Source organism: Suricata suricatta, chromosome 7 (assembly GCF_006229205.1).
Source record: "Suricata suricatta isolate VVHF042 chromosome 7, meerkat_22Aug2017_6uvM2_HiC, whole genome shotgun sequence".
Classification (NCBI taxonomy): Eukaryota; Metazoa; Chordata; class Mammalia; order Carnivora; family Herpestidae; genus Suricata; species Suricata suricatta.
This window is the reverse complement of record NC_043706.1, coordinates 68523929-68549967: the sequence shown is the minus strand read 5'-3', so window position 1 is coordinate 68549967 and position 26039 is coordinate 68523929. Positions and strand designations below refer to the sequence as shown.

Here is a 26039-nt window from a genome sequence, read left to right as displayed (position 1 = left end):
AAAAAAAAAAAAAAGGATTGTAGGAGAAAGAAAGAGTTTCCCAGACAAACAAAAGTTAAGGGAGTTCATTACTACTAAAATGGCCTTACAGGAAATGTTAAAGGGACTTAAGTGGAAAAGAAAAGCCATAATTAGAATAACATTATAAAAGGAAAAAATTTCATGAGTAAAAGCAAACATACAGTAAAGGGAATAGAGCAGATCATATATGAAGCTGGTATGAAGACTGTTAGACAAATAGCAAAATTAATTTTAAATATTAGATAGGGATAAAATTAGGTAAGGGGAAACACAAAATAGAAAGATATAAAATATAACAACATATACATTAAAACGTGGAGGAGATATAAAAATGAAGTTCTTTTAGAATGTGTTTAAACCTAAGTGACCATCAACTTAATTAAGACTGGTATATACTTGGCATGTTATAAAAGAACCTTATGCTAACCACAGATCTGAAACATATAACAGATATACAAAACAATGAAGAGAAAGTAAGGCAAACAAAGCACTAATAAAGTTAGTCATTAGTCCAAATGAAAGCAAAAGAATAAAAGAAACACAAGACAATTAATAAAATGGCATAAGTGTATATATACATAGTAACGATTACTTTGAATGTAAATGGCCTGAACACTCAAATCATAAGATTTTGTGGGGAAGGGGGAGGGTAGGGAGGAATGGATAAAAAAATGAGTCCCCTCCGTATGCTTATAAGAGAGTCATTTCGTATCTAAAGACAGACTGAAAAGAGAGTGAAAAAGATAATTCTAAGCAAATTAGAATTATATTAGTGAATATAAAAAATATTAAAAAGCTGGGGTACCAATACTTAGACAAAATAGAATTTAAGACACTATAATAATACAAGGGGTTAATCCAAGAAGAAGATATAATTGTTATCTGGGCAGCCAACGTTGGAACACATACTTTTAGACATAAATGGAGAAATTGACAGTAAAATAGTAGGTGGGAATTTTTTAACCCCACTTATATCAATGGATAGATCATCTAGGCAGAAAATGAGTGCCTGCTGACACATTAGACCAAGTGGACTTAACATTCCATCCAAAACCAGAATACATGTTCTTTTCAAGTACACATGAAACATTATTCAGAAAAGATCACGTTAGGCTACAAAATGAGTCTCAGTAAATTTAAGAAGATTGAGTTCATATCATGCATTCATTTCTAGCCACAATAGTAAGAAGCTAGAACTCAATCACAACAAAAGAATATGAAAAAACTACAAATATGGAGGCTAAACAACATGCTATGAAACAACCAAGAGGTCAACAAAGCAACCAAAGAGGAAGTAAATAGAGAGAAACAACTGAAAATGAAAACACAGTGTTCCAAAATCTTTGAGACGTAGCAAAAGCAGGTGTAAGAGGGAAATTTATAGTGATACTAACCTCACAAAATGAGGATAATCTCAAATAAATAATATACCTAAAAGAACTAGGCAAAGAAGAACAAACAAAGCCCAAAGCCAATAGAATGAAGAAATTAATAAATATCAGAGCAAAAATAAATGAAATAGAGACAAAAGAAAGAAAGAAAAGAGAAGAAAGAAAGAAAAGGTCAGTGAACCAAGAACTAGCTCTTTGTAAAAATAAATAAATTTGATACACCTGTAGCCAGACACATAAAAAAAAAAAAGAGGACCTAAATAAATAAAATCAGGAATGAAAGAGAAGTATCAACTGACACCATAGAAATACAAAAGATTGTAAGAAGCCAGTATGAAAAATTATATGCCAACAAATTGGACAACCTAGAAGAAATGGATAAATTTCTAGAAACATACAGTCTTCTAACACTGAGTTAGGAAGAAATAGAAAATCTGAATAGACTGATGATCAATAACAAAATTTTAAAACTCTGGACATACAGAAGTCCAGGGCCAGATGAATTCACAGGTGAATTCTCACCAGACATTTAAAGAAAAGTTAATACCTATTTCTCTCAAACTTCCAAAAAAAATAGAAGAGGAAGGAAAGCTTTCAGAAACATTCTATAAGGTTAGTATTAGCTTGATATCAAAACCAGGCAAAGACACTACAAGAAGACTACAGATCACTATCCTTCATGAACATAGATGAAAAACTCCTCATAAAATATTAGCAAACATCATTCAACAAAATATTTAAAAAAATTACTCACCATGATCAAGGATCATGGATTTATTCCAGGATATCAGAGCAATCCAGTATCACAAATCAGTCAACATGATACACCACTTTAAACAAAAGTGATGATAAAAAATCAGTCATGTCAATAGCTGCAGAAAAAAAGCATTTGATAAAATTCAACATCCATTCATAATAAAAACTCTCAAAGTGGGTGTGGAGGGAGTATACCTCAATATAATTAAGATCATATATGACAAATGTATAGCTAAAACTATACTCAGTGGAGAAAAGCAGAGCTTTAAGATCAGTAACAAAACAAGAATGTCTTATTCTTGCCACTTTTATGTACTATAGTACTAAAAAATGTAGGCACAGAAATCAGACAAGAAAAAGTCATTCAAACTGGTAAGAAACAAGTTAAACTTGACACTGTTTGCAAACGACATGATACCATATGTAGAAAACATGATCAAAAACTGTTAAAATAAATGACTTCAGTAAAGTTGCAGGATACAATATGAATATGCAGAAGTCTAGTTGTGTTTCTATACACTAATAACAAAGTAGTAGAAAGCAAAATTAAGAAAACAGTTTCATTTGCAAATGAACATGGGGTGGAAAGAGAGGGACAAACCATAAAAAGACCCTTGAGGGATGCTGGAGGGGAGTTGGGCAGGGGGATGGGTTAAATAAGTGATGGGGACTAAGGAGGGGGGGAAACAGAGATCAAACTGATAATGGCCAGATGGGAGGGAGAGTGGTGATAAGATGGGCAAAATGAGCCTTCCAGTGTGGAATGAATAAATTATGGGAATAAAAAGTATAGATAGGGATTATAGTCAATGGTATTGTAATAGCATTGTATGGTAAGATGTCAGCTGTAGTTGTGGTGAGCGCAGCATAAGGTAGAGAGTTGGGGAATCATGAAGTTCACCTGAAACTAATGTAACATTGTGTGTCAACTATACTTCGCTAAAAAATTAAAACTTAAAACATGTTACCTTACAGAAAATACTTTCATATGTACTCCCCTCTACCTCTCAGTTTTAGAAACAGATCTTAGATAGCCAATTGTTTTATTCATAAATATTTCAGCTTGTATCTCTCTAAAATATAAAAATCTTAAAAACAATGCCATTATCCAGTACCAAGAATGACATCTAAAAAATTAACAGCTTCTTAACATCTTTAAATATCTAGTTAGTACTCAAGTTCTAGTTGGAACTCAAGTTCTCTAGCTACTTAAAGACTTTAAGCCTTCTATGAGGTGCCTGGATGCTCAGTATGTCGAACGTCCATCTAACTTTGGCTCAGGTGATGACTTTGCAGTTTGTGAGTTGGAGCCCCGCATTGGGCTCTTTGCTGACAGCTCAGAGCCCGAGATTGCTTTGGATTCTGTGTCTTACTTTCTGTCTGTCCCTGCCCCGCTCATGCTCTGACTCTGTTTCTCTGTTCCTTTCTTTCTCTCTCTCAAAAATGAACATTAAAAAGAATTCAAAGACTTTAAGCCATCACTAGGGAGTAGAAAATCAGGGGCTTTCAAATAAAGCCATATGAAAAAAATACAATACATACAATTAAAAAAAAAAAGCTGGCAGACTGGAAAGAAAAAGCGTGGTGACAGAGTGGAGAGAGGTGTGTGCTTACGACCTGATGCTTTGGCTGTGCCCATTGCCAATAGGGGATCCTCGAATTGAGCGGGTATTTCCCAGAGGTTCACAGATGATCTCTTGTCAGAATCCTGGGGCATCCACTGGGAAACAGCATTCCCTTAGTTCTCTTTGCCTCCTTCCCTTCTTTTCCCTTCCCACAGTCACTGTGGTCTCCCACAGAGAGAGTGAGTCCCTTAAACTGCAGCAAATGTGGCCGGGCAGATTACCTTCCACCACCTCTGCCAGAAGGTCATATGGGCCGGCCACCACCTCTGCCACCTGCACCACCGGCCCTGGCTGCACGGCCTCCTCTGATGTGCAGTCCACCCACTTTCAGACGCAGAGATGGATGGCTGTCTTGGGTATCCTGGTGTGCTGTAAATAAGTTCTTTGGGTTCAAGTATGGATACTTGCTTTGTGGATCTGATTAGCTGTAAATTGAAAAGTGGAGAAAAAAAGGAATGGCTCATACCATCATGATGTTGATGTCATCTAAAAGAAAATATTTTAACCTGAATTTTTTCACAAACTTTATGGAAAATGTTTGAAGACCATGGATATGACTATTATTTTATCTAGAAATAATTTACAAGGTAATTTCTACACCTCGAATAGTGCTGTGTAATTTTATGCAGCTGTATATATTTGCCCAAACTCTGGTTCCCAAAAGTCGATATTTCTCATTATATCTTTGGCTGAATTTGCAACCAACTTAAATGACTATTCATGTATACTTCAGGCAAATACTTAAGAATTTATTTACAAATCCTCATGAAAAGCAAAAAAAGCACTAATAGGTTAAGTACTTTCCTAAATTATTGGTAGATCTATTTGCCAGTTATTTTATGTTCATATCCAGCCTGATTTGTACGTCTTGTATGGTATCACTAGAAACATTATTTCAGTGCTAAGTGCAGTGTCTTACTCTTCAGTTATTTTCAAGTACTATTTTTTTATATGTTTATATACACATCATAGGAACTATCCAAAAACCTTGAGCTGAGTACCAACAGTTTCCAGCGACAGTTGCTTGCTGAAAGGAAACGGGCATGTGAGGCTCATGATGAAAATAAAGTTCTTCAAAAGGAGCTGCAACAACTGTATCACAAATTAAAAGTACGTATTTATTTAATTTAAATATATAATATATTAGTTGAAAACTCAGCATTTTAGGAAAAGATCCAACCTGGCCGAGAAGTAGGGGGACTGGAACTGGAACTGGATTGCACGGAGCAGGACCTGTTAAGACGTCAGGGTTTAAATTCTAGCTGAGTGCCAGGGAGGTGCAGGAGTCAGCAGAGTGGGCCAGACCACCTCGTTCATGCCCGTGACACTACAAGGACAGCCTGAACAGAGTGATATGGGACACCCAGTTCATGGAGGAAAGACTGGGGTGTTGCCATTTTTTCCCCCAACACTGACAAAGTGGGGCCTCAGGGAAGGGACAGGGGGCCACAGTGGAGGTGGGACCCACCTACACCAAACCACGCCCCTCCAAGCCTGGTAACTAGGTATCTACTGGAGCAGGATTAATGCTTACAAACCAGACAGCCCCTTCTCCAGACCAGTGCTGCAACTGGTTCTGAGACCTAGTGGTTTTGCATTTTCTGATTTAATTATTGGACAATACTTAGTATACACACACACACATTTTTTCTTCCTTTTCTCCTTTTTCTTCCTTCCTCTAGTCTGGTTATTCTGGTTCTTGGTATGCAGACATATTTAATCCATTCTCTTTATACCTGTTCTATAGCTCCTTTATTTTCCCCCCTCTCTGGATTAAGCCATAGAGTTTCTTTGCCTGGTCAATTTTCTTTTCTTTTTCCCCACCTGTGTCATCTCTCTGTATGGAATAAGGTCTCTTCCTTCAACAACAACACCACCCCGTTGTTTTGCTATAGCTAGTGTTTTGGGGTATTTTTCCCGTTTTTGTTTTGTTTTGTTTGTTTTGTTTTCCTGGGCTACTTTAATGAACAAATCCAAGCACACTGGGTAGAGGGTCCAAAACATCACTATAAGTAGAGAGATAAAGCAACTAGGGTCACAACAACAGAGAGAAAGTAACACACTCCAAGAAACACCTCCTGAAAGCCAGGTCCTGGGCAGTGTGTTATCCCTCCTTAATATAGTAATGCACACAGGTGCATGACACATAACAAGCTTTTAGAACACATAAGGGACAGAAAACTAGCCAAAATGATGAAATGGAAGAATTCTCCTCAAAAGAAATTCCAGGAAGAAATGAGAGCTAAAGAATTGATCAGAACGGATATAAACAATGTAACTGAACACGAATTTAGAATTATAGTAATAAGATCAGTTTATTTTGCACCTCATTTACAGCATTTTTTTTCATCATGACTATTTTTTAGTTTCTTGATCTCTGCAGCAGTAGATTCTCTGCTGTCTTCTTTGGTTTTTTAAGCCCAGCAGTTAGAGGCAATAAGATTAAAGAGGCAGAGGGGAGAATAAGTGAAATAGAAGATAAAATAATGGAAAAAGATGAAGCTGAGAAAAACAACTAAAAAAATTCTAGACCACAAGTGGAGAATTAGAGAACTAAGTGATTCAATGAAATGGAGTAATATCTGTATTGTAGGAATTCCAGAAGAAGGGAGAGAAAGGGGTGAAAGGTGTACTTAAATCATAGCTGAGCACTTTCCCAATCTGGGGAAGGAAAGAGACATTGAAATCCAAGAGGCACAGAGAACTCCCTTCAGACATAACTTGAATCGATTTTCTGTACAACACATCATAGTGAAACTGGCAAAATACAAAGATAAAGAGAAAATTCTGAGAAAGCAGCTAGGGACAAATTGGGCCTTAACCTGCAAGGGTGGACATAGACACATAAGGGTATTTGCAGATCTATCTACTAAAACTTGGCAGGCCAGGATGGAGTGCCAGGAAATTTTCAATGTGTTAAATAGGAAAAATATACAGCCAAGAGACCTTTATCCAGCAAGCCTGTCATTCAGACTGGAAGAAGAAATAAAGGTTTTCCCAAACAAAAACTGAAGGAATTTATCACCTCTAAATCAGCCCTACAAGAGATCCTAAAGGGGACTCTGTGAGTAGCATGTTGCAAAGACCACAAAGGACCAGAGACATCACTACAAGCATGAAACCTAGATAACACAATGACTCTAAATCTATATCTCTCATTAATAACACTGAATGTAAATGGACAAAATGCTCCAATCAAAAGACATAGGGTATCAGGATGGATAAAACAAAAACCAAAAAACACAAGACGCATCTATTTGCTATCTACCAGAGACCTATTTTAGATCTGAGGACACCTTCAGATTGAAAGTGAAGGGATGGAGAAACATCTATCATGCTACTGGAAGTCAAAAGAAAGCTGGAGTAGCCATACTTATATCAGACAAACTAGATTTTAAACTAAAGGCTATAATAAGAAATTAACAAGGGCATTATATAATAATTACAGAGTCTATCCATCAGTTATAATCCAACAATTATAAATGTTTATGCATTGAGTTTGGGAACACCCAAATATATAAAACAATCACAAACATAAGCAATCGTATTGGTAAGAATATGGTAATTGCAGGGGACTTTAATACTCACAGCAATGGACAGATCATCTAGACAGAAAATCAATAAAGAAACAATGGCCCTGAATGATACACTGGATCAGATGGACTTGACAGGTATATTCAGAACTTAAGATCATACCATGCACACTTTCAGATCACAGTGCTATGAAACTTGAAGTCAACCACAGGAAATAGTTTGGAAAACATCCAAATGCTTGCAGATTAAAGAATATCCTACTAAAGAATGAATGGGTCAAACAGGAAATTAAAGAAGACATTAAAAATATATGGAAACAAATGAAAATGGAAACACAACAGTTCAAACACTTTGGGATGGAACAGTCAATCCTAAGAGGAAAATACATTGCAATTCAGGCCTATCTCAAACAATAAAAATCCCAGATACAAACTCTAACAGCACACTTAAAGGAACTAGAAGAAGAACAACAAAAAAACCCTAAGGCCAGCAGAAGAAGAGAAATAACAAAGAAACCCCAAGGCCAACAGAAGAAGATAAATAATAAAAGTCAGAACAGAAAAACAATACAGAATCCAAGAAAATAGTAGAACAGATCAGTGAGATTAAAAGTTGTTTTTTTTAAAAAATTAACAAAATTGATAAGTCCCTAGCAGACTTCTCAAAAAGAAGAGATGACCCAAATAGGTAAGATCATGAGTGAAAATAGATATATTACAAATAGTCCCTCAGAAATACAGGCAATTATCAGAGGATACTATGAAAAATTATATGCCAACAAACTGGGCAACCTAGAAGAAATGGACAATTTCCTAGACACCTACCCACTCTCAAAACTCATATGGGAAGAAATAGAAAATTGGAACAGACCCACAGCCAGCAGAGAAATTGAATCAGTTATCAAAGATCTCCCAACAAATAAGAGTCCTGGGCCAGATGACTTCCTAGAGGAATTCTACCAAACATTTAAAGCAGAGGTAATACCTATCCTTCTCAAGCTGTTCCAAAAAATAGAAATGGAAGGAAAACTTCCAGACTCATTATATGAAGCCAACATTACCTTGATTCCCAAACCAGACAGAGACCCCACAAAAAAGGAGAATTACAGGCCAGTATCCCTGATGAACATGGATGCAGAAATTCTTAACAAGATACTAGCAAATCAAATTCAACAGCATGTAAAAAGAATTATTCACCATGATCAAGTGGGATTCATTCCTGGGCTGCAGGGATGGTTCAATATCCTTAAATCAATTAATGTGCTACATCACATTAATAAAAAGGTAAGAACCATATGATCCTGTCGATAGATGGAGAAAAAGCCTTGACAAAATACAATATCTTTCTTAATAAAAAGCCTCAAGAAAGTCGGGATAGAAGGAATATACCTAAAAATCATAAAAGCCATATATGAAAAGCCCACAGCTAATGTCATCCTCAATGGGGAAAAACTGATCCCATTTACAATTGCACCAAGAACCATAAAATACCTAGGAATAAACCTAACCAAAGATGTAAAGAATCTGTGTGCGGAAAACTATAGAAACCTTATGAAAGAAATTGAAGAAGACATGAAGAAATGGAAAAACATTCCATTCTCCTGGATTGGAAGAAATGCAATCCCAATCAAAATTGCACCAGCATTCTTCTCAAAGCTAGAACAAACTATCCTCAAATTTGTATGGAACCACAAAAGACCCTGAATAGCCAAAGTCATATTGAAGAAAACCAAAGCAGAAGGCATCACAATCCTAGACTTTAGCCTCTACTAAAAAGCTGTAGTCATCAAGACAGTATGGTATTGGAACAAAAACAGACACATAGACCAATGGAATAGAATAGAGAACCCAGAATTGAACTCACAAATGTATGGCCGACTAAACTTTGACAAAGCAGGAAAGAGTATCTAATGGAAAAAAGACAGTCTCTTTAGCAAATCGTGCTGGGAGAACTGCACAACATGCAGAAGAATGAAACTGCACCACTTTCTTACACCATATACAAAAGTAAACTGAAAATGGATGAAAGACCTAAATGTGAGACAAAACCATCAAAACTCTAGAGGAGAAAGCAGTCAACAACCTATTTGACCCCAGCCGCAGTAATTTCTTCCTCAACACATCTCCAAAGGCAAGGAATCTATAGCAAAACTGAACTGTTGGGACCTCATCAAGATAAAAAGCTTCTGCACGGCAAAGGAAACAATCAACAGAACTAAAAGGCAACTGATAATATGGGAAAAGATACTTGTAAATGACATAACAGATAAAGGGTTAGTATCCAAAATCTATAAAGAACTTACCAAACTCACACCCAAAAAACAAATAATCCAGTGAAGAAATGGGCAGAAGACATGAAGACACTTCCAAAGAAGACATCCAGGTGGCAAACAGGCACATGAAAAGATGCTCAATGCATCACTCATCATCAGAAATGCAAATAAAAACCACATTAAAATATACCTCACACCAGTCAGAGTGGCTAAAATGAAAAATCATGAAACTACAGTTGCTGGTGAGGATGTGGAGAAACAGGAACCCTCTTTCACTATTGGTAGGAATGCAAACTGGTACAGTTGCCCTGATAAAGTGTGGGGTTCCTCAAAAAATAAAAATAGAACTACTCTATGACCCAGCAATTACTCTACTATGAATTTATCCAAGGTTTATGGGAATGCTAATTCATAGGGGCACATGTACCCCAATGTTTATAGCAGTGCTTTCAACAGTAGCCAAATTATGGAAAGAGCTTAAATGTCTATCAACTGATGAATGGATAAAGAAGATATGGCTTAAATCATGTCATTCACAGCAACATGGATGGAACTGGAAGGTATTATGCTGAGTAAAATAAGTCAGAGAAAGACTGATATGTTTTCACTCATATGTGGATCTTGAGAAAGTGATGAACCAAGGGAATTTACCCCAATAACCAAGAGCACACTTTACATACTGTATGTTAGCCAACTTGACAATAAATTATATTTTTAAAAAAACAACATGTTAAAACACTTACTCATGTTTGTGGAGCGCCTGGGTGGCTTGGTTGATTAAACATCTGACCAGGTCATGATCTCGCGGTTTGCAGTTTCAGGCCCTGCATCAGACTCTGCTGTCAGTGCAGAGCCTGCTTCAGATCCTGTTACCCTTCTCTGCCCCTACCCCGCTTGTGTGTGGTTCCTCCTCTCAAAAATATTTTTAAAAACTTTAGAAAATATTTAAAACATTTATTTAATTTGTAAGTTGGTACAATGTAATTTCACCCAGGCACCTTATGTCTCAGTCAGTTGATGGTTCAACTCTTTTTTTAAAATTTTTTATTAATGCTTATTTTTGAGAGAGAGAGGGTGCGAGTTGAGGAGGGGCAGAGAGAGAGACACAGAGTCTGAAGCAGGCTCCAAGGTATCAGCATCGAGGATCGGTGGTTGAACCCACAAGCCATGAGATCATGACCTGAGCTGAAGTTGGATGCCTAACCAACGGAGACACCCAGGTGCCCCGAGCATTCAACTCTTAATTTCAGCTCAGGTCATGATCTCATGTTTTGTAGAATTGAGCCCCACCTCAGACTCCAGGCTCCACGCTCTGCTTGAGATTATTTCTCTCCCTATCCTTTCCCCAGGCACACATGTACAGGTGCCTGTGCACTCTGTCCTAATAAATTGAAATTTTTTTCAAAAAGTATTTACTTTATGATATATAATAGTTGAAAATGCAACATTTTAAAGCATAAATTTTAAAGCATAAAATTTAAAGCAACATTTTAAAGCATATTGTAAGTTTGTACAATGTGATTTATAAAATTCTAATATTCTCTTTGATACTTTTAAAGAAAAGTTTTGGTAATATAATTACTATAACACATGCTGAAAGTGAAAACATTGAATCTTAACAGGAATGATATAACTGAAATAAGTTATGAAATCTGGAAAACTATGGGAATTGGAGTTTTACTTTGTTGTGTGGTCGAATAATCCAACGTTCTTCCTCAGATAACCCTATGATTATTTTAAAAGTTGTTTCAGGGGCACCTGGGTTAAGCATCCAACTTTGGCTCAGGTCATGATCTCATGGTTCGTGAATTTGAGCCCCACATTGGTCTTTGTGCTGGCAGCTCAGAGCCTGGAGCCTGCTTCGGATTTTGTGTCTCCCTCGCTCTCTGCCCCTCCCTTGCTTATTCTCTGTCTCTGTCTCAAAAATAAATATAAATGTTAAAAAATATTAAAAAACATTAAAAATTTTTTTTTAATTTTTTAATGTTTATTTTTGAGAGAGTGCGAATCAGAGAAGGCCAGAGAACAAGGCAGACAGAGAATTCAAATCAGGCTCCAGGGTCTGAGCTGTAATCACAGAGCCCAACATGGGACTCAAACCAATGAACAGTGAGATCACCACCTGAGCTGAAATCAGACGCTTAACTGACTGAGCCACCCAGGTGCCCTATAAAAAAACTCTTTTTAAGCATCTAATTTTTAACATATCAAAACCCATGTTTGAAAGATACTAACGAAATTATTTTGGGGTCTGTTGCTAAGTCTGAAAGGCAGCTTAAGATAGCTTCGTCAGGTAGGAGTAGATGGAAAATGTTTTTGCCTTACTTAATGCTCATTTTTTTGATTGCCAGTACATATTGCACTTTTTAGGGAGAATCGTTGCTCTGCCCTAACCTAGATGTCCTGGAGACATTCCTTTCTATAGTTTGGTAGGTAAGAAGGGAAATTGAACTAGGTATAATATATTCTAGTTTGGTAAGGAAAATACCAGTTGACAAGGTGAGATTTTTTGTTTTATTTTAAATTGATACACTACATCCTGAATTGTATTATGGGTTTCTTTTCAGGAAAAGGAGAGAGAACTGGATATAAAAAACATATATTCTAATCGTCTGCCAAAGTCTTCTCCAAAGAAAGAAAAAGAACTTATATCAAGAAAAAATGGTATAGTGGCTATTATTATTGAAAAAAAAACATATTGTAGCTGTCACTTATTAATAATAAAATCAAATAATTCTGACGTAGAAGGCAGGCAAAGGGGAAAGAATTTATTTGAAGTAAACTTAAATTTCCTTGTAGCTAATTTTCAGAAACATTGTCAAACTTCTCAGTTTTTCCTGAGGTCATTATGTTTTATATAAATTATAAGAAAAAAATTTAAAATTATGTTTGAAACTTTTATGAAAATATGTAAGAATATTCCTAACTAGAGATTGATTATATTACAATGAACCTTTATTCTGTAGCACTTAGCTGTAATAGTTACATATTTTACTAATTTTATTTCATCTATTTTTTCTACTTCTAGAGTATTTTAAAGTAAATCCTAGCAGTCATTTCATTTCGCTCATAAATACTTCGGCATTATGCATCTTTTTACTTTTTTTTTTTTTAACCAAAGTATAAATTTTCCTCTTCTGAATTGCAGAAAGTTAAAAACAAATTTTGTAAAAGCCTACTAGGGTTTACCTATCTAAATTGTCCTCAAGTTACAGCATTGCCAGTTAATCCCAGAAAGAAAAATAGTAATAGTGGATAGGCACAGAGCTGAGCAAAACATGCATTATCTCATGGATGGTGAACATATATCAGTTAAATTCCATTTGTCTTAGCACTGTTCAATATGATTAGAAAAATGCTTTTGTAATTTTCATGGTAGCTGCCTGCCAAAGTGATTTTATAGACCAGTGTACAAAAGGAGTACAAACCAGTGACGACTTCGAGCTGGAAGGATTTCCTGTAACACCGCAAACAGGACTGTGTTATGAAAACAAATGGGAAGAACCTGCACGTCTTACTTTGGTGAGTTTAGCCACGTGATTAGGTACTAACCTCTAGGTTTGAAGTTAGTCCAAAAAACACACTATCCCATGTTTGAAAAGTTAGCAATGAAGCTAGCGCCATATCTGTGTAAATATGCAAGTAGCCTTTTAAAGAGAGGTAACATCTGTGTATTTTATTAAATTCCTTTGGATTGACTCTTAGTTCTCATCGCTACTTTCATTTCCTTCAGGAAGGTTAATTGTACCTTTTAGATTGGAGATAGCAGTTTCTTACCTTTTATGTACCCAGATAATCTTAAAATCCTCCTTGCTTTTTATATTTAATAGCAAATTATAGTAGTTTTCAAGTGATTTTTTAAAATTAGTCTACATATTTCTTCGGTCTATTACATGAGAATCTTATAGATTAACTGAATGTTGAGCAAAGTAATTGCAGTGTCATTTGACTTTATATAACTGACCACTTAAATTAGAGTGAAATTCAGAGGAGTCTGTATTGGACCTTCATTGAAAAGGACTTACATACTAAATACCAGAAAGTTCTTTTTTCTCTAAGAGAGTTAATATATTTTGTGTTTACAATTTAAACCCCCCCAAAAATAATATACCAGGGTTCCATCATATTTCATTTATTCCTGTGTTTTGTGCCCTCTAAGTTTCCCAGTGACCCTGAGCTCTTTTTTGTGGTATGGAACAGGACGGTCTGAGTTCATTCTTGGGCTGTGTGTACTAAATGTCTTTGTTCCTATATTTTCACTGTCATTGAAACCAGATCATATTTTCTTTTTGAAAAGGGTAAAATGTGGAATAGAAATTCATTCTTTACTTTAAAAGGATTTTTAAAAAAAGATCTTTTATAAGATTCAGCATGAGAACCAGCATATAGTGAAAAGAGTACAGCCTTCGAGTTAGCACTTTTTAAGTTAAATTCTGGTTCTAACATTTTAGTTGTGACTTCCTTGAGCCTCAGTTTCCTAATGTATAAAATGGGGATGGTCTGCCTATCAGGATTGTGGTAATAACTAATCACAAAGTTTATAAAGCTTTTAAGACTGATCCTGTCACTTTACAGGGTCTTAGCAAATGGGAATGTTATTTAAGTACAGACCAATACGTTTCTGTTGGAAAAAGACCCCCCAAAACAAGACACAGATTTTCTTTCTTTTCTAATAGATTGAAGGTCAGTGCGTAGTCCAGGAGCGGTAGATAGGTTTATTCCTTGTGGTCATCCTTCTTGTCCTATTGTTCCTCCGTCTTGAAGAGTGTGACTGGAACTGGCTCACCGCCTGGTGAGGAGGAGCGTAGTGGAAGGCAAGCAGCTTTTGCTTTTATAAATGTGATTGGAAGTTGCATCTGTACTTTCACTCACCTGCCTTTGGTCCTGTTTAGCTCCAAGGGACGTTAGCAAATGTAGTCTCCAGTTGAACAGCCCTGTGCTCTGCTAAAACTCCAGGGATTCTGGAACTAAAAGGAATAAGAGGAAATTGATACTAGGGACAGTCCTCTGCTATACTGAGTAATAGGTATTTTACTTGTATTCAGAAAAACTACACCCACATATGAAAGGGACCATAAGGAACAAGTAATTTTAGGTTTGCATTTTATTTAAATTTAAATATTTATTATAAAACATTTGGGAGGCTTTGGATATAGTGTAAACTTGTAAAATTCAATGTAATTGTTACTGTATAATACCTCAGCACCTTCTCACATGGCTTCCGTAGGTGATTAATAACCTTATCTGGTTAACGGAATTAATCAGATTTTGTTGTGAAATGCACAAAGCAAGGATACTTCTGAAACATATCTCTTCAGAATTGTTTGTAGAGTATTGGCTTTAGTTCTATTATATTGTTCCAATATGTCTTCTACTTTTTAGAAAAATTTTAACCAAAAAAGCAATCTTGTGTGCCTTTGAAGCATCTTTCAAAGGGTGATAGCTTATGATTTACTACTTATTTTAAATTAAAATTTGCATTAGTTTTAAACTTAGTTGGTGTCATACTTAATGGTAGATAAATCTATGATATATAAATGGTCTTTTCTCCCTTTCAACATGTGAACTTGCATTAAAAAAAATACATAATAGGACCTGGAATTGCAGGAGAGAAGTGAGCATGAAGAAGCAGGGATGCTAAACCTAATTGTGAAAAGAGAAGAAAAATTTGTGAAGGATCAAGGACTCCGTGTTGTAAAACAGGAGGTGGAGAAGCTGGAGGATGGTAAGAAAAGAATTTGTTTAGTCAAGAGATGAATCAGCATCTTTTGGGAAAGAGTTAGCATCCCTCATATTCTGACATTTTCCAGCTACACAGTGAATTGGTTATACAGAATAAGAAAAGGTTAATATGGGGGCGGGTCTTTTAGGAATCACAAACATTTCAATAAAGTTACTAAGGTACGGGGGGAATGACTGTTAAGTTGCTATTTGGGGTTAGGGAATAAGGACAGTACCTTCCTAAAATTCAGATGAAGTAGAATTCAAATGAAAGGGAAAATTTTTGTGTATAAGTTAACTAAAGCTAGATGAAGAGCTAACCAAAGATGATGCACTTTATTGGCTTGACCTTGAGACTAGCCCAAACATTAAAATCAGTGAGTTTTGAGGTCCTGAATATATTCCTGTAATTTTTCTTTGGTTTTAGTGTGTAAAATAAATCTTCAACATGTTCAACCATTGGTATGGAAGGTTAGGGAAGCAACTTAACATAGTTTCAGATATTAAAAATGAAGTTCAGGAATAAGTTCATTTCCATCTGAATAAAATATCTTAGGTGAGAGGGATCCCTGACTCTAAACTTCTGCATAAATTTTGTTAGTCTTAAGGAGAAATCCTTTTTTTCCCTTAAGGTTAATGGACTATAAAATTATGACCTAATTGTTGCTTCAGTTAGTGTGTGTGTGTCTGTATGTGTGTATTTAGAACAATGTAACAGGTAAATTAGAAGATACATATCTGTTGGCTGATGCACAAAGAGGGATGCGTTCACATGTTAAAATCTAGAATAGAAAATTAGGTGTTAGGTCTGTTGTGTCTAGGTACGGAGAAAAGGAAAAAAGTAACAGAAGATTTGTACTTTCTTTCCATCTTTATTGATTTTTTTTTTCCTGGAGTTTGTTTGGAACATCAGTTAGAATGTATGTTATGTACTAAACCTTGAAGTTGTATACCTCATGCCCATACCTTAAAATACCTCTGTGTGTATTGTTCCAAAATAAGGACATTTTCTTACATCATTCCAGTATAGTTTTCAACTTGAGAAAATTTAACTTTGATACAACACATTTCTCTATTACAGTTTTGTCAGTTGACACAGTATTGTCCTTCATAGCATTTTCTTCTCCACGATATGATCTTGAATTGCATTTAGTCCTCCTATCTCTTCTGCCTTCTCTAAAGATTTTGTGAGATTAACATTTATGATGAATAAACATCCATTTTTTAAAAATAGAATATTGCTCATTTGAGGTTTATCTGTGAAGTTTTCTCTTAATTAGATTCAATTTAATGTATCTTCAGTCAGAATACTAAATACATGATGTTGTGTCCTTCTCAGGGTATGACATTTAAAATTTCAGTTTATTTTTAATTTTAAAATAAACTGACTCCATCCATCACTCTCCATTCAGTGTACAGCACTATATTAGGCATAAAAAATAGAGAGCCTCTTCCCTACCTTTAAACTGAAGAACAAAATTCTTTCTATAAATATGAATTTTAAATGCAGTACACATCAAGTATATTCTTTTTGAATTCCAGAATATTAAGTGTAGCAATGAAATGTATTACAGTGTTCATCCGCAGTGTGCTGATAATAACTGTTAGATAAACTGTTTTGTAAAAGATGAGAATTGAATTTTCCTACTCAAAAATATTGACTGCTGTCTAAGCCAGTTTTTTAAATTTGATTTCATACAGAGTGGAAAAGAGAAGAACTTGCTACAAAGCAGAAAGACAAGATATCTTTGCTGGAGAGAGAAGAAAAGCCCGCATTGGAAACTGGAAGATACCAAATGGAAACGTACCGAATTCAGACTATTGATAAATTGGAAGAAGAGGAAGAAGAAAGGCTGAAGAGAGAAATGCTGCTTGCTAAACTGAATGAAATCAACAGAGAACTTCAAGATTCTCAGAATCTAAAATGTCCTCCTCTGCCATTGCTACCTGATTGGGAATCAAAACTGCACTCCCCAGAGAGAAGCCCCAAAACATACGTGTTCTCTGAGTCCTCAGAGAGCATGTTTAATGGGCATCATTTCCAAGATGTCAGCCTCTTCACTACAAAAGGAGATGATCAGAATCCAGGAAGTATTAGAAGCCTGGCCTCTCCAAATGAGCTTGCATTTGGCAGCTATGTGCCTTCATTTGCAAAGAAAACATTTGCAAAAACGTCAAATCCATTTAGCCAAAAGAGTGGTCTTTTGGATTTCCAAAGAAACAGTATAGAGAAACCTGGTAAAGACCGTGTAGATTTAATTACAAGAAAAGAGAAAAAAGCTAATCTGATGGAACAGTTATTTGGTGCCAGTGGCAGCAGCACCATTTCTTCTAGAAGCAGTGACCCAAATTCTCTGGCTGCCAACAAAGGAGACTTTGACTCTCTCAGTTTTCTCCCTGGGGATAAGAGCAGCAGGGATAGGGAATGTGATGAAAATGACGACTTTTTCCTCAGCGAGGGAAGAATTTTTCATCCAAATAGACCCCGATTAAAACATGCAAACAGTAAACCAGCAGTAAAAGTAGTTGAATCTGTAGAAGATGAAATTGAAGAGGTAGTCCTGAGATGACTGATGACAGGATACATTTTTTCCAATTGTAAATATTAAAGTATTTTAATACAATATTTATTATACACATTTAGAAATTTTAATATTAAAGTCCTTATTAAGGAATGATTTTTAATAGATAAACACAGTATAAATGAAAAGTAGATCTTATCACATCACATAGCTAGTTTGCCAAGAATGAAGGAGACTCTTTTGAATGAAACCCAAAATAGAGCTGTATCTTACTTGGTTTTGACTTTTTAATTACAAATAGGTTTTACCTCTTAAATCAGATCTGTAGGAAGTTTTACTTTATTGGAGTTCAATTTATTTCCCATTTTTCTCCCTATTTATTTACTTATTTTTGGTCCTATCCTCACTGACCTAAATGTAGTCTTCCACCTGATAGTTGAGTGGAAGTCAAGGGTGAGAGGCTCTGGGTTAGGAAGCGTAGCCCCCAGACGGGGGAGAGCTGGTGCTGCCTCGCCACCCTGTGCTCTGTGGGCAGGGCAGGGGTCCCTTTCTAACGGGGCAGAGCTGAGCTGCTCTCAGTGGGAGCAGTGACCACATAGGGGCTGCCTTAAAGCACTTACCTACAACTGCGTGAACATACCAGTTGAATTCAGAAGACATTTGTCTGTCTGCCTGGGTGGTTCCCCCGTCCTGGTTCCTGGAGGCTTGGGTGCAGTGTAGTCAGATATTCCTCTCCTTGTTCTCCTACACTCTCTGTATCAGTGACTGGGTGTGAGATTTCATCCTCATACAGAAACTCAATTATGTATGTTTCCAGAGTATGTAACTTGGAAATTTTAATACATATTTTAAGGTTTGAACTTATGTCAAAACCAACAATAGGCAATGAGAGTGTAATACTGTTAGACTTGGAGGACTAGTTTTAACGCAACCTTGGGTTAAAATGTTTTAGAGATGGGGCTTCTGCCTTGCTAAATAGGGCAGATGTTTTTCTGTTGAAATGGTTTGGTCTTTTGCTGTTTGTAGTCCCTTCAGCTGCAGAGGAGTTGACGACCTTGGACTATGATTGGTCTTTAAGAAGCGGTAATATACCACCAACCGAGGAGAAAACACTGTTAAAATGAAGAGTGATGGATATTGTGTCAGGGGAAACATAAGAAAATGTAGATTGACACTTATTTTGAAGTAAGCTTTTTTTTCTCCAAAATTTAGTATGCATTTGCTAATAGTATGATTTCTGATGCCAAGCATGCGTACTGATAGATGAGGAGACCAGAGTTACTGTTTTATCTTGGGTTCTTACAAATGCTTATTGTCGAATATAACTTCATAACTATTTGGCAAGGCTTACCTGGATAGGTCTCTAATGAAAAGATAGGCTATCTGTCATCTTTTAAATTGTGTTACTGTCATTGATTGGGAACAATCTCCCAAAAGTGCTAAGCTACATTAAAAAAATTGTTTTAGTAAAGAGATTTTATGTCTGATATAAATAAGCTTGTTGCAAATCATTCTAATATATGTAAACCACATTATCGTAATGCAGTTCTTGATAAAATATTATGTAATGCTAATTTTGTTCATAGCTGCTACTTTTTCTGCCAAAAGTATTCTGATTTTTAGGTTGTTTTAAGAGGGTTTTTAAAAGCCTTTTAGTAAAGTTTTATATTGAGATCATTTTAATTAATGCCTTGCTTTTTTTTTCTACATAATATTTTCTAGTCTCTTTCATCAGGTATAACAAGACAGGTTGTTAAAATTAAACCTAAAATTAAGTTATAGACTTTGAAGCATTATGGTGTTAGGCATTAGGATTGGAGATTAAAATGTATAGAACAGGTTTTTCTTTATGAACAAACCTCAGAGTAAATCATGGTTTTTTTTTTAAATGTCAAGTTAAGTTTGTTATTTGTATTCCGAACTCTTAACTAAAAACACATGATGGCTCTTTGTTTGAATGATGCCTTAGGTCACTCAGGATATTCATGGTAGAAACAGGACCTGCAGTGTTAATTTTTATTTCTTTATTCACCTTCTCCTCCCCCCTCCCCCGCATCCAGTATTTTTAATTGAAGTAGATGAATTTGCCCTAAATCAGGTTAGACAGTATGCTAGTCTTATCAGATAATTATAGTTTTAATTAATCCTTTCACCCTTAATAGCTATCCTAATGGCATATATTGCTCATAATATAAAAAAGGTGGGGGAAAGAAGGATTAAATTGAATCATAAAATAAACTTATTTCATGGCTGATTTCCTGTTTTTTCTGACCCTCTTTTCCATCTCCTATCAGGCGTACTCACCTTCTGGCATCCTTGGTTGAGTGGTAGCTGGATACAGCATGCAGATCTGCCCTATGAAAAGGGGAAGGGAAATGTGTGTTAATAGTGACAATGTGGATTTTTTAGGATTAAAAAAGGAACTAAATTGTTAAGAAAAGATCCGCCTTTAAAGCTTTTTTATTTCTACACAACAAATGCCCTCTTCACATTAAAGTCCCCTTTTATATCATTTGAAAGTGCTCTCTTTAGTAGAGTGTGTACTCCTTCATTAACGGGGTGCCCTGCATGCAGCAGGCGCCAAAAGAGCAAGGCAGACCTGCTCGGGCCTCACAGTGAGTGCAGAGCACGGTGAGCCGGGCTGCACACCGTTCCTCCTCGTCCTCCCCACCCGCTCTCTGAATGTCCTTGGGTTGCCCAGCTGTTTCTGCTCTTTTATAAGACTTTTTAACGTAGTCATGAGGGATGAATGAAATACTTAGGTTGATGGTTGGCAGGGTGCCTGGCACATTATAAGCACTCCGTAAACATCAGCTGTTATAGCTGATTGAGGTTCTTTTAGGGTATAATTGAAAAATAGAACATAGGTATGTACATTACTGACACTACACTGCACAAGATAACAGGCAAAAAAAAAAAAAAAAAAAACCCCAAACAACCCAAATTACCATAAAACATCTATACTAAAGATGTTGTACCTCTTAGGTCTGCACTTAGAACTTTCCTTCTTTATTCATGACTAACTGCAGTAAGCCTCACAGAAATAAAATGAAATACAGAAAACGTAGGACTTTATGATTGCATAGGGTGACAATCTATACCCTGCCTCTCCCACAGCGTGTGTATCCTTGGATAAGCTACACAACCTCTTTGCACTTCCTTTCCCCCTCCCTCATGCATTAAATTAGTTGATACATGAAAAACAATGGTAAAGGCTCAAACTATTGTTGATGATTTGGAAAAGTAATGAAGAAACAGAGAAAAGTGATATTTGTTGAATGCCAAGGCATGGCAGTTGGGTGTTTTTATACATGGGCTTTAGCTCATTTAATCCTCACAAAGTTTTTTTCTAAAGTCAATACTTACTCCCATTTTACAGTTGGAGCTAATACACTGTATTCAATAGTCTTAATTTAAGAAGCCCAAAGAAATAAGATATTTTAGAAAGGAATTTTGCATTAGTTTTCTTTAAGTGGTAAGTACCATAAACCCAAATCAAACCAACTTAAACAAAATGAGGAAATTATTTCTGGCTTAAATATGGAAAGCTCATTGATCCGGAGGTCCAAATAACAGTGCTGACTTTGTCTACCTCTTAGCCTGGCTCCCTTCATCTGGCATCAGCCTCAAAAAGAAAAGCTTTCTTCTGGCAAAAATCTCATTGGTTGGTTTGTGTTATGAGTCCACCTATAAGGCCGCTGGCGTTGTGTAGGGGAAGGGAGACACTCCTGCATCTCTCCATGGAGGGATCACAGCTTCTATGGAAAGGGGGAGGCATTTTTCCCTGATGAAGAAAATTTAGTCATAAAAAGGCAACTTACAGTTATGGTGGATTTGGTTCCAGACCACCACAATAAAGTGAGACAAACTTATTTTGGTTTCTAGTGCCTATAAAAGCTGTTTATACTATAATCTATTAAGTATACAATGGTACTATGCCTAAAAGTAATGTGCATACCTTAATTAAAAATAACTTTATTGCTAAAAAAAAAAATACCATCATCTGAGCTTCTAGCGAGTTGTAAACTTTTTGCTAGTGGAGGGTCCTGCCTCAGTGGTAATGGCCGCTGACTGATCAGAGTGGTGGTTGGTGAAAGTAGGCGTGGCTGTAGCATTTCCTGAAGATAAGATAACAGTGAGGTTGCCACATCAATTGGCTCTTTTCATGAATGATTTCTCTGTAGCCTGTGATGCCGTTTGACAGCATTTTACACACATTTGAACTTTCAAAATTACAGTCCTTTCAGACCCTGCTGCCGCTCTGTCAGGTAAGTTTATGTGATATACTAAATCCTTTGTTATTTCAGCAATCTTCGCAGCATCTTCAGGAACAGATTCCATCTCAAGAAACCACTGTCTTTGCTCCTCTGTAAGCAGTGCCCCTCATGTTTCAGGTTTGACCATGAGATTGCGGCAATTCAGGCGCATCTTCAGGCTCCATTTCTAATCATAATTCTTTTGCTGTTTCCACATCTGCACTTACTTCCTCCACTGAAGTCTAGAACCCTTCAAAGACATCCGTGAGGGGTGGAATCCACTTTCAAACTTCTGTTAATGTTGATATTTTGACCTTCTCCCATGAATCACATTCTTAATGGCATCTAGAATGGTGAATCCTTTCTAGAAAGTTTTCAATGTACTTTGCCCAGATCCACCAGATGAATCATTACCGATGGCAGCTGATGGTCTTTAAAAAATGTATTTTTTAATGTTTATTTTTGGGTGAGAGAGAGCACGAGCAGGGGAGGGGCAGAGAGAGGCAGAAACACAAAATCCAAAGCAGGCTCTAGGCTCTAAGCTGTCAGCACAAGAGCCCATTTGGGGCTCGAACTCACGAACCATGAGATCATGACTTGAGCTGAAGCTGGACACTTAACCTACTGAGCCACCCAGGTGCCCCCCAAAAATGTATTTCTTAAATAAGATTTGAGTGTCAAGTTTATTCCGATCCATGGAGACGAATGGATCCTGTGTTAGCAGGCATGAAAGCAACGTGAATTCCACTGTATGTCATCAGAGCTCCTGGGTGTCTAGGTATATTGTTAGTGACCAGTAATATTTTGAAACTGGTCTTTTTCTGAGCATAGGTCTTTACGTCGGCTTAAAATACTCAGCAAATCATGTTGTGAACAGATGTGCTATTATCCAGGCTTTGTTCCATTTATAGAGCCAGATAGAAGAGATTTATCATAATTCTTAAAGACCCTAGGATAAAAGCATTGGCTTCAATGTCAAGTTACCAGCTGCATTGGCCCCTAATAAGTCAGCCTGTCCTGTGAAGCTTTGAAGACCATCACTGACTTCCCCTTTCTAGCTATGGAAGTCCTAGATGGCATTTTCCAATGGAAGGTTGTTTTATTCACACTGAAAAATCTTGTTTGGAGTAGCCCCTGTCACTAATGGTCTTAGCTGGTTCTCCTGGATAACTTGTTGCAGCTTCTACATCAGCACTTGTGGCTTCACCTTGCATTTTATGTTTTGGAGATGGCTTCTCTCCAAAAACCTCATAGACCAATATCTGTAGCTTCAAACTTTTCTTCAGGAGCTTCCTCAACGCTCTCAGCCTTCACAGAACTGAAAAGAGCTGGGGCCTTGTTCTAGACTAGGCTTTGGTTTAAGGGAATGCTGTGGCTAGCTTGATCTTCTATCTAGACCACTAAAACTTTCTCCATGTCAGGAATAGTCTGTTTCACTTTCTTACCATCAGTGTGTTCACTGGAGGAGCACTTTTAATTTCCTTCAAGAACTTTTCCTTTGTATTCACAGCCTCCCTGCTTGTCACAAAAGATCCAGCTCTTGGTCTGTCAACCAAAAGCTTCCAACCTGCCTTCCTCACGAAGCATATCATTTCTAGCTTGTGATTTAAACTGAGAGAAATGTGATTATTCCTTTCACTTGAATACTTAAGACACTCTTGTAGGATTATTAATTGGCCTGACTTCACTATTGTTGTGTCTTAAGGAATAAAAATGCCCAAGGGGAGGGAGAAAGACAGGCAATGGCCAGTCGTGGAGCAGTCAGAACATACGCAACAGTTATCGATTAAGTTTGCCATCTTATATGGGAGCAGTTGGCACTCCAAAATTACAATTACAACAGTAAGATCAAAGATCATTAATTAGATTTTTTTATATGGTGACAGATGAAAGCTACACTAGGCTGAGAACATAGCATATCATATAGACTTGTTTCATTACTATGTTGCAAACCTGAACTTAATGTAACATTGTGTGTCAGCTATATTTTAATTTTAAAAAATCACTAATAGAGGCCACCATACAAATAAAATGAAAAAGTTAAAAATATTAACAAAAATCATAAATGTGACAGAGGGGAATGAAATGAAAGAATGCTATTGGAAACATGACAGCAACTTATTCAATGCAAGGTTGCAACAAACCTTCAAATTATAAAAAATGCAATAGTTGTGAAGCACAACTAAGTGAAGCACAATAAAAAGAGGCGCACCTGCATTTTCCAATGAACAATGTTTTAATGGCTCTTACGGAAAAAGTATCAAAATGCTCTTAATGGAACAGAAACGCCTTATTCCTAACAACAAGCCATTTTTGCAATAAGTACAACCATGGGGTTGCACTATGCAGTTAATTTTGTTGTTGAAGGGTGAGCTAGCCCACCATCATTGTAAGATGCGTACGTAAGATGTTAATGCTTTGGAGTTCACAGAAAAGTTCCAGATACGTAGTGTTTTATGCCAATGCTACATTTATGAAAAATCCACATATAAATGAATGTATGTATTCTATCTCAATCTAGAACAAAAAAATTAGAAATGGGTAACCAGGATAGGGTAGAAAGAGTTAGGTTGGAGTTTCCCACAGGTTGGAGTTTCCCACTTACTAAGTACAACTTTGGTCAAATCGTTTAACTTTCCTTAAGGTTTCCTCAGATGTGAAATGAGACCGATCATAGTTTACAGTTACTGTGAGGATTAAATGAGATGTTTTCTTGAGAGACCAAAGTAAAAGATGTGTGTCATTTTCTTTTGTTTCTGCAGTCAAATGCTCTACCACTGAGCTATACCCCCACTAGTTTCTGTATCAACAACACTCTAAACTTCTCTTTTTCTAAACAACAGAAGCTTGCCAATATGGCATTTTAAAAACTAAATGTGATCTTTACCCTGTAGCCTGCCATCTCTGAAGTCCTCTTGTCCTTACGGACCCATGCCGAGGTTGCGTCTCCCACGGAAGGACACTGCTGTTCCTGTGAACAGGCAGCCTGCAGTTTCACACACACAGTTTGCTCCTCCGTTGTTTCCGTCGGGGAGGAACAGAACCGGGAGCCCACGCTCTGGCCTGGAGGCAGAGTACTGGAATTCAGGAAGAAGCCTCCCCGCTAGTATAGCGAGGGGATGCCCTGAATAGCATGGCCGAGGGCAGCTGCCTTTCTTCTCTCTTTAGCTGACCTGAATATCAAATTTCAGAATTTTTGTTCCAGTTAATATGGATCCTGGTAAGGCCTACTTTTTACACTATCTGTAACAGGACAGTTACAGGGTTTCTTGTTTTGTTTTGGTTTTTTTTTTTATTACACTGATAAGACTTCAGGGCTTTTTTGCCCTGATAGAAGAACCTGCGAGTTGCCATATATACACAAGCAGGATACTAAAGACCTCTGGGTACACTGGAAGCCAGGGTTTATTACAGTTTTTTTCTTCTACAAGAGCTTCCCTTCAAATCTTAAATTTACCTCCAACAATTTGTTTCTAATGTCAATAGCATCCTAATTTAGTCTCCTACGTACTTACAGAAGAGCTCCTTCAATAATCAGCACAAATCACTATGTTCTATATCTAAAATGTCTTCCAGCAGAGAAATAGAATCTGTAGAACCAAAGAACATATGCCAAGAGAATCTGTTAATGTTATCACCTCAAACATTACTACTGGGGTCCAGAGTCAATGGGGCCCATAATTCCAAGGTCTAGTTTCAGATAAACAAATTTGCTTTATTCTTTAGGCAGTAGTTCTCAAAGTGTGTCTTCCCTCACCCCCAAGCCCCACCAGCGTCCCCTGGGAACTTGTTAGAAATGCCAGTTCTCAGGGTGCCTGGTTGCCTCAGTCGGTTAAGCGTCCCATTGCCGCTCAAGTCATGATCTCACGGGTTGTGGGTTCAAGCCCCACATGGGCTCTGCACTGACAGCTCAGAGCCTGGAGCCTGCTTCAGATTCTGTG

At 36.8% G+C, this 26039-nt stretch overlaps 1 protein-coding gene across 1 annotated transcript in view; it reads left to right on the top strand.

Moving 5' to 3' along the window:
* LCA5 (lebercilin LCA5) overlaps positions 1 to 20096 on the top strand; it is a 43886-nt gene extending 23790 nt beyond the window's left edge. Inside the window, exons 3-8 of the mRNA XM_029945177.1 lie at positions 4766 to 4903; positions 12167 to 12263; positions 12979 to 13121; positions 15192 to 15324; positions 17022 to 17918; positions 18869 to 20096. Coding sequence (XP_029801037.1) covers positions 4766 to 4903; positions 12167 to 12263; positions 12979 to 13121; positions 15192 to 15324; positions 17022 to 17890 — 1380 coding nt within the window. The 3' untranslated portion in view covers positions 17891 to 17918; positions 18869 to 20096. The remainder of the gene's footprint in view (positions 1 to 4765; positions 4904 to 12166; positions 12264 to 12978; positions 13122 to 15191; positions 15325 to 17021; positions 17919 to 18868) is intronic.
* The last annotated feature ends 5943 nt before the right edge of the window (positions 20097 to 26039 follow it).